At 41.8% G+C, this 8880-nt stretch overlaps 1 protein-coding gene across 1 annotated transcript; it reads left to right on the forward strand.

The window, feature by feature from the left end:
• Positions 1 to 243: 243 nt before the first annotated feature.
• On the forward strand, positions 244 to 8492 carry FAM111A (FAM111 trypsin like peptidase A). The gene is given in 6 exon segments (XM_042475055.1): positions 244 to 1635; positions 3611 to 3723; positions 5553 to 6187; positions 6189 to 6605; positions 6607 to 6964; positions 7223 to 8492. Coding segments are annotated over 5 exon segments (1926 nt in total). The 5' UTR covers positions 244 to 1635; positions 3611 to 3630; the 3' UTR covers positions 7646 to 8492.
• The last annotated feature ends 388 nt before the right edge of the window (positions 8493 to 8880 follow it).

An 8880-nucleotide genomic window follows, 5' to 3' on the forward strand; every position in this document is an offset into this window, starting at 1 on the left:
CTATGAAATCCTGGGAATTGTAGTTTGTTGTCACATCAGAGTTTGCTGAGAGAGAAGGTTAAATGTCTCCGAAAACTAGAATTCCCAGGATTCCCTAGCACTGAGCCATGGCAATTAAAAGGGTGTCAAACTGGATTTATTTCTGCAGTGCGGTTGCATCTGAACACATTTCTATTTGGCACAAAGCTTCCTGAACCCCCTTCATGTCAAAATAAACATCTTGAAAGTATTAGAAGGACTGAAGGATTCTTTGGTTGGTTTTAATGGTAATTTTGAGAGTTGAAATAAGGTCCAATTATTTTTATTCAATTAGGGCTACGTTTTATTGCCATATTAACATTACGGGGACTTTTTGGGGATTTTGACTGAAGATTTGGTGAGATACGGGGGGATTTGGTAAGTTTTGGCCAAACGTTTGGGGAATTATCTTCGAGGCTTGTTGGCAACACTGCTCAGCAGTTGCACATCTGAAGCACAGAAAGCAAGCAGCCTGGTTGCTGAGGGAGAGAGATACCCCAGGGCAGTGGCCGGTACCGGTAGGCCTCGCCTCGCCTCGCCATGCTCGGGGCCAGGGGTTGGGCCTGTGCCTGGTGTGATTCACTTTGGGTGCCATGGTGGGCGGCAGGCCTGGTAGGCCTCTGGGGGGCAGGGAGGAGGAGGAGGCCACTGCCGCCAGGGCTTCTCAGCAGCAGCAGCCTTTCCCTCTCCTGGAGGCTGAGAGTGTGTGACTTGCCCACCCTGCTGAGCCCTTTCTTTAACAGATAAATTGATCAACTGTTATTAAAAGGAAAAGAACTTATAAAAGTGGGGCAAGCAAAAGGCAAGACAAAAGAGAAGAAGAAGAAGAAGCTTAAAAGTATTCCTCTGCCCTTTCTACTTGGCTATGTCCTCTTCCTACATCTAGTAAAGAAACTGGAAAAAAATCATAGGTAAGTGGTTTCCTCTGGGGAAAAAGTAAACCCTTAATTAGCTACGCCAGTGATGGGATTTAGCTATGTTAATCTTTCTATGCCATGGCCATACAAGTATGTTTGAACATGAAAAAATATAGGGGCCCCAAATGTACTTTCTGCCCCAGGGCCCCTAAAGGCCTAGCTATGGGCCTGTCCAATGTCTGGAAGGGGTGGGCCTTATCATGGGGTTTTCTTGGTAAGGTTTGTTCAGAGGGGATTTGCCATTGCCTGCCCTTGAGGCTGAGAGAGTGTGACTTCTTGCCCAAGGTCACCCAGTGGGTTTCATGACCAACTGGGGAACTGAAGCCTGGTCTCCAGAGTCCTAATCGAACATTTAGACCACTTCCCCACGCTGGCTCTCTCAGGGCATCTGAAGGTGTGGATCAGTATCCATGAAAGCTCCTGCTAAAGTATGTAAGTTGCTGCTAGATATCCCCCTTTTTTCCAACCTCCTTCCCTTCTTTATGTTGAGATGCACCAACATGGCTTTTTCTTTGAAATTTTATCTGTAACTTTTAAATCACACCTTTCTTCTAGCAAGTGCAAGGCAGCATTCACAGTTCTCTCTCCATCTATCCTTCCAACAACCCTGTGAGCAAGATCAGGCTTCTGCACTTCTGCAATCAGGCTTCTGTAACTACAGTACTGGTGAAGTCTCGAAGCAGGTAGTATTAGCACAGAGGTGAGTAGAAGTCCTCTTTCATCACCTAGTGAATTTCATGGCAGGATGGGGATTTGAACCAGATCTCTTTGGTCCTCCTCTAATATTCTTTGGTGGCCTTGAGTGCATCTACACTGTAGAAATAATGCAATTTGACACCACTTTTACTGTCATGGCTCCATCTTACAGAATCCTGGGATCTGTAGTTTTGTGGGGCACCAGCCCTCTTTGGCAGAGAAGCCCAAAGACCTACAAATCCCAGGATGCCATAAGATGGAGCTACAGCATTTAAAATGTTGTCAAACTGCATTATTTGTACAGTGTATCTGCACCCATAGATGTAGCTCAGGTGTGGAGGGAAATGTGGCTTCCCTAGGAGTTGTTGTACTGCAGCTTCCATCAGGGTGACCAGATAACTTCAGAGGAGGACAAGGTACCGCATAATGTAGGACATTCAGAAAAAAATTAGGACATTACCAAAAAAAAACCCAGCCCTTAATATAAATGTAAATTTTTGGTACATAACCATGCTCAAAATGAAGGACATTTTGTAATTTCTCCTGGACAGAAGGCTAAGATGTAGAACATGTCCTCGAAAAGGAGGGCCTCTTATGACCCTGAGGTTTGCAGGCCTGTGATCTTTAGATCTGCTTGTCTTAACAAGTAGGATTACTCTGCCTAAAAGGTATAACTGCAACAATTTAACCATTGTAACACAACTCTTGTTGCTATTGAATGACCATTTTACCATGTAGCTGTAATGTACAGTGCCCTCTTGCATTACATGGGGATCCATTCTGGACCCCCCCCCCCCCACGTAAAGCAAATAGCGCCTATGCTCAAGCCCCATTGACAATAATGGGGCTTGTGCATGCAGCACAGTGTGGCACGTGCACCACAGGCGTGGGCGCCATTATGTTTCCCTCACATGGTTTTCAGTGTAAGCTGAAAGCTGTGTAAAAGGCGCCCGCATGCTGACGCACTGCAGTTTGTTTCAATCAGAAATTGAATGAATACAAAAATAATTAAAAATAGATAGGACAACAGGTTCTTTTTTTAAAAAAAAAATCGACGTTCTTTAATGTGTTAAAATCTGACCCTGTTCCTGTGAGATACAGCACAAAACAACTTCCTGATGCCAGCATGAAGATGTCCCTCATTTCCTTGTTTGATGCTGGGAGTAGACACCATGCTATCATTGATTCGTACTGTTATTGCAGCACAGGAAGGAGCCCTCAGGTAGTACAGTATAGGAGGAGACTCTGGAGGGTAAAGCACAAAATTCTTTTGTGTCAAGAATAACATTTTGATATGTATTGCCAAACTATTTTTTCTTATTGTTACCTAGTGTAATAAACCAATGAGCAATTCCTTTCCATAAAGGAGATGTGATATAACTGAGAGTTGTCAGAGTTTGTAGGACAGCGGTTCCCAACCTTTGTTGGGCCGCAACCCCCAATCCGGGCGAAAGTCCCGCCCATGACCTCCCTCATTGGTTGGGAGGTGAGGAAGGGGCGGGACTTTCGACTGCCTACAAGCCCCAGCAGGCTTTGCGGCCAGATGTCCTGCCCCTTCCCAGCCTCCCAACCACTCAGGGAGGCCACTGGGGAAGAAGGGGCAGGACCTCCAGTCGCAAAGGCTGCTGGGGCTTGCAGTCCCGTCCCTTTCGCCTTCTTCTCCCGGGTGCCTTCGATGGCACCTGCGAGGAGAAGGGAAGGGGAGGAGGAGACCCCGGCCCCCTCTACTCGCGGCTGCCGGCGCTAGCACCAGCACCTGCGGGGAAAAAGGGAGGAGGGGGAGGCAGGGGAATCCCAACCTGGCGACCCCCAGGTTGGGAACCCTTGTTGTAGGAGATCAACAGGAGGTCTCTGCTCACCCCTTCCAGTTCAAATGTAAAGAGAGTAGAACTGACTGAATGCATTGGGGGGGGGGGGGGCTCAATAATCTACTGCTTTATCATGTCATCATTTCTGAACCTACTAACTTCTTCCTCTAGTTGTACCTGTTTGAGCCAATATGAATCCCTTTCAAAGCAAGAAGACACAGCCTGATAAAAAAAGATGCTCTGTTAAAAAAGAAACCAGTTATGGAAATATTCTTTATGAGGAGGTATTACTCTGTCTTATTCTGAAAAGGGATTGCCTAATCTGTAGGTGATACTTTAATACTGTCGTTTCATAACATTAAAAAGAGAGTTCTTTTTGAAATAAACAACAACAAAACCCTCTGTATTTCAATTAAACAATGTTATTGTCCATACATCATGACAGCTATTAAGATATGAGATATATATTCTTTGGTAGTCACTGCTTTAAAGTAAGTCCCAACATGCTTGAAAGAGGCTGGTCTAAGAAAAATGGTAGTGGTGGATGTGTTCCCAGGATTAGTTATTAGTTATTTAGACACTATTAGTTAGTGGCCAGTATTCCATTTTTGGCCAAGGTATTGAAACATGTGGTAGCCTTCCAGCTTCAGGAGTTCCTGAACAAAATGGATTATCTTGGTTCATTTCAGATGGGTTTCAGGCCTGAGAATGGGACAGAATGATCTGGTCACTTGGATGGATGATTTCTGCTAGGGATTGGACAGGAGGAAGGTTTTCCTGTTGGTTCTGTTGGCCTTCTTGGTGGCTTGGTGGTATCCTCCAGGGCTGCCTTGACACCCTCTTTTACAGTGTCTCAATTCTTCCTGAAAGGGCATCCCTACAAGGTGGTGCTGGGGGAAATTCTTGTTCAAGTCCTTGATCACTAAACTTTGGAATCCCTCAGATATGTTTTATCCTTGCTATTCAGCAGATAAATGGGAGAGGTTTACTGGAATTTAGGGATTCAATGTCATCTGTATGCTGAAGACACGCAACTCTCCCCTTTCCATCTAATTCCAAGGATGGTGTTTCTATACTAAAGTGGTGTCATTAATGGACTGGATGAGAGTGAACAAATTGAAGCTTAATCCAGACAAGACGGAGGTGCTCCTGGCCAGTCAAAAAACAGATCAGCAGATACGGATTCAGCCTGTTCTAGATAGCATAAAGACACAGATTTGCAGTTTGGGTGTGTTTCTGAACTGAGATCTAAACCTGGAAGACTAGTTTTCTCCAGTAGTCAGGAGTACTTTTGCAACATTAAAGCTAGTGTGCCAACAGTGCCCATTCCGTGAGATACCTAGCCTGGACTACAGTGACACACATCTTAGTTATATCCCATTTGGATTATTATAACATGCTGTACATGGGGCTGCCTTTGAAAAGCATTTGGAAGCTTCAACTGATACAATTCAAAGTGTCCTATGAGCCTGCCTAGTGAGGTTCTGTGATAGGGCCTTCTTGGTGGCTGCTCCTACGCTCTAGATTAGAACTACCTTCCTAAGGAAGTTAGACTGGTCCCTTCCTTTTTAAATTCCATTTTCTTGCTTATTTTCTTTATTCCCTTTACTCCCTTTTTTATTCTAATAAGCTTTTTGAGAACTGAAGCTTTTAAAGAAATAAACTGTAAGATGTAAATGTGTAAGCATCACATCTTCTGTACTCATTCCAGGCAAAGATGCTTTCAGTTTTGAGTTCTGAATAACTTTGAAGTGATTATCATCCAAATACTGTATTTATCGGCTGTGCTTAACTTGTACAACAACCTTTATGGTTAATATCTGTTCTTACGTATTTTGGGGCCACTGCTGTTACTCTATTGATACCCATAATTATCTAAAAACAATAGCAGCAAGTGATACGGAAGGGCAAACTTTCTGTGAAGAGGGTTGGTTGTTCTTTTTCGGCCAATCAACTTGACTGAAACTGTACTTCAACACTTGCTTGCTTGAGATTACACATGTGCAGGATGGACGATAGCCATACACAGGTGCCTAGACAGGATGTTAATCTTTTTTTTAAAAAAAGCAAGCCACAAACAAAAATGTTTACTTAGTTTCTTACCTTTTATTAGAATGAGAACTCTGAGGCCAGCTCAAGTACCAAAATTGGAAGCCATCTTCAAAAAGAGATTCCACCAAACAGTGACAAGACACCAGTTGAAGAACGAGAATTCACTGTGAATTTAGGTGATGATGGAAAGGAACACGTGGTGAAAGGCAAGATCCATCACAGTGTGCTAAAAGCCCTCAGAGCTTCTAAAGATGTTTCTGCTCACATGGACAAAAAGAAGGGCAAGAAGATCTACTTAATAGGGAAGAAAGGGATTGAGGGTTGCATTAATTTGGGGATGCCTCTGAAATATGTGCCCAGTGATTCCCAATTTGAAATGAAGTTTTACAGAAAAAAACAAATCGAGAGCCCTGGTAAATTAGACTATAGGCAGGATGGCATCATGGACATGGAATGTATCTTGTTTTTTGTTGCTCCAAATGCAAATAAATGTCCATCCAATGAGCCACTGTGTGATAAAATAATTAGATGCAATGAGCTTCTTAAAGAACATAGTAATCTTTGTGTCTTTGCCCCAGAAGAGGAAACCATAAAAGATGCCCTCTGTAAAGATGGCCGCTTTATGCCTATTCTGAATGAAAAAGATTGGGTGCTAATGGAGAATAAAAAGTCCATACCAAACAGCCATACAGTGAAAACTATCTAACAGGACCTTTACCATTCATGTGAAGACTCAGAGACATCGCAAATCTAAGGGTCCAAATAATGAACATGTCCCTCTGGTCCCTCAAGAGGAACAGCTCAAAACTTTTCATTATTTTAAACATCATCTTCTCACATTATATCCTGACTTGAAGGAACAAAGTAAAAGAATAAATGACTTCCTTGAAAAGGCCAAGAGGAAGCCTGATCAGAAGAAAGATGTTTTTGGAGTTTATAAAGCAGTCTTTGGCAAAGAGAGAAAGAACTCCACTACAGTTAACATGGTGAAGCTCCATGCTCATCTCAGTGAGTCAGTTGGCTATATAGAATGGAGCATTACTACAAAGGAGGGAAGTGCAACTTGTTTTGTCTTGTGTGGCAAGTACATTCTCACCTGCCACCATGTGGTAAAGGAGAGATGGTATAGAAGAAGAAGAGTGGGCACAAAAAATTAGCCAGTTAGCACGTGTCACTTTCTCTTACAAAAACAAACATCCTAAGGACAATGGTTGGTTCTACCTTGAGGAATGGTTTAAAATATCAGATAAAGTTCTTGATTTTGCTGTCCTGAAATTAAAGGAACGTGGAAATGGGCTTCCAAGAGGTTTGCTACGAAACATTTCTGTTCCACCTTTCAATGGTCTTATTTACATAATTGGTCATCCAGATGGAGAAACAAAACTTGTAGATGGCTGTTCTGTTATCACTGTGTTTGAACGTCGAAATGAGTGTACTCAGCGTTTAGATCAGGGAAAAGGGGCAGAATGCAACTACAGTGGTGCCTCGGGTTACGAAAATAATTCGTTCCGCGGCCGCTTTCGTAACCCGAAAAGCCTTCGTAAGCCGAAAACCCATAGGCGCTAATGGGGAAAAAAGCCGCGGCTCTGCCGCGGCTCCATTTAAAATAGCGCCGGAGTTTTTTCGTAACCCGAAAAAACTTTCGTAACCCGAAACAATAAATCCCTATGGGATTTTTTCGTATCCTGAAAAATTCGTAACCTGGGTATTTCGTATCCCGAGGTACCACTGTATGCTGCTTGCGGTTATGATGAAAAGGGTGTAAATTGCATCCATATGTACAATCCAAGAGACTTTCCAGAGATCATCAATAATCCTGATGTCGTCACCTATGATACCTCTTTCTTCTGGGGATCCTCAGGTTCCCCTGTGTTTGACAGAAATGGCCACTTAGTTGCAATGCATACTGCAGGATATGTTTATGGAGAAAAGTATAAAAAGAAGAGCATAATTGAATTTGGCTATTCAATTAAGTCACTCCTCTCATTAATTGAAAAGAAGCATAAATCTTGGTATGATACTGAAATTGGTCCTGTTTTACATGCTGGTCGTGATGCAGGAGAGAATGCCATTGGTGTAGATACATCTACAGATGTGGAAATGGAACCAGTTGACCAATATACAGATGTGAAAAAGGAACCAGTAGATGAGTGAGCTCAGCCTCACTTCTCTGACCAATGAGGGGTTTAGAGGATATAGCAATCAAGGGATCTGCTTCTTTCTTTTCTTTTCTTTCTTTTGGTAATATTTGCTTTTATTTATAAATATACAGCTCAAGCATAAGTGGGGATTCAGCATTAAACATTCAAACAGATGTTCCAAATCTCAAATATATGCCCTCAGTATATCACCCTTAACAAGTGTGAGGCTTTGCCTCATTGTTTGATTGGTGAGTCAGTTGACTATATTCACCCAAGAGACAAGTTACTTGCATATATAGTCAGCCCTCCATATCCATGGATTCTGCATCTGCAGCTTGAAAATATTCCCCCCCCAAAAAAGAATTTCCAAAAAGCAAACTTGATTTTACCACTTTATACAAGGGACACCATTTTGCTACTATTGTATGTAATGGGACTTGAGCATCCATGGATTTTGGTATCTATGGGGGATCCTGGAACCAAATCCCAGCAGACACCAAGGCCCCACTGTATTCCCTCTGAAAAAATCCTATGTGTTGTATCTACAGTATGTTGTATTATTGTTTAATGTTCAGTGCTTGTAGGAATGACCCATCTGTAGATGAGGAAATGGAACCAGTTGATAGTGTATTGCACTTATCCAGCAAGTGCAATATTTCAAGGGATATAGCAGTTATCAAGGGTTCTGATTTCTCTATAACCAGATTACAGGATGGTAGTTTTATTTTTTAATTTGAAACTTGTGTAAAGTAAAATTACGTTATAAGACTTTTGGTTATATACTCTGATGTTCTAATATAACAATGAGATTTAAAAAATCATTATTCATAAATTTCAATAAAAGCAGATCTAAATATACATCTATTTGTAAATTGCATTTATATAACATTCTTTCAAATGTGGCAAACACTGTTATAAGTAAATTTACCTACTGGATCACAGATGGGGATATGTTATCTTTCCAATACTGGAATATCAGCTTTTAGCAGTCGAGGACACAAAAGATCTATTTTCACTGTTCATGTGTTATGTGTTCCAAGAAACAGATGAATAGCTTCAAAGAACATGTACATCACTAAATATCTAGTACCAAGATTATTCATGTAATTACACCCAAAATGAAGCAATTACGGAGCATTTTTGAAATGGGTTAGAAAAACATTAACAGTATTACACCTTCAATAATCAGTTGATTTAAACATTCCTTCATTAAAAAGATATTGTGGTTAACCAATATACCTGAAACAT

This window comes from Sceloporus undulatus, chromosome 1 (assembly GCF_019175285.1).
Source record: "Sceloporus undulatus isolate JIND9_A2432 ecotype Alabama chromosome 1, SceUnd_v1.1, whole genome shotgun sequence".
Lineage (NCBI taxonomy): Eukaryota > Metazoa > Chordata > Lepidosauria > Squamata > Phrynosomatidae > Sceloporus > Sceloporus undulatus.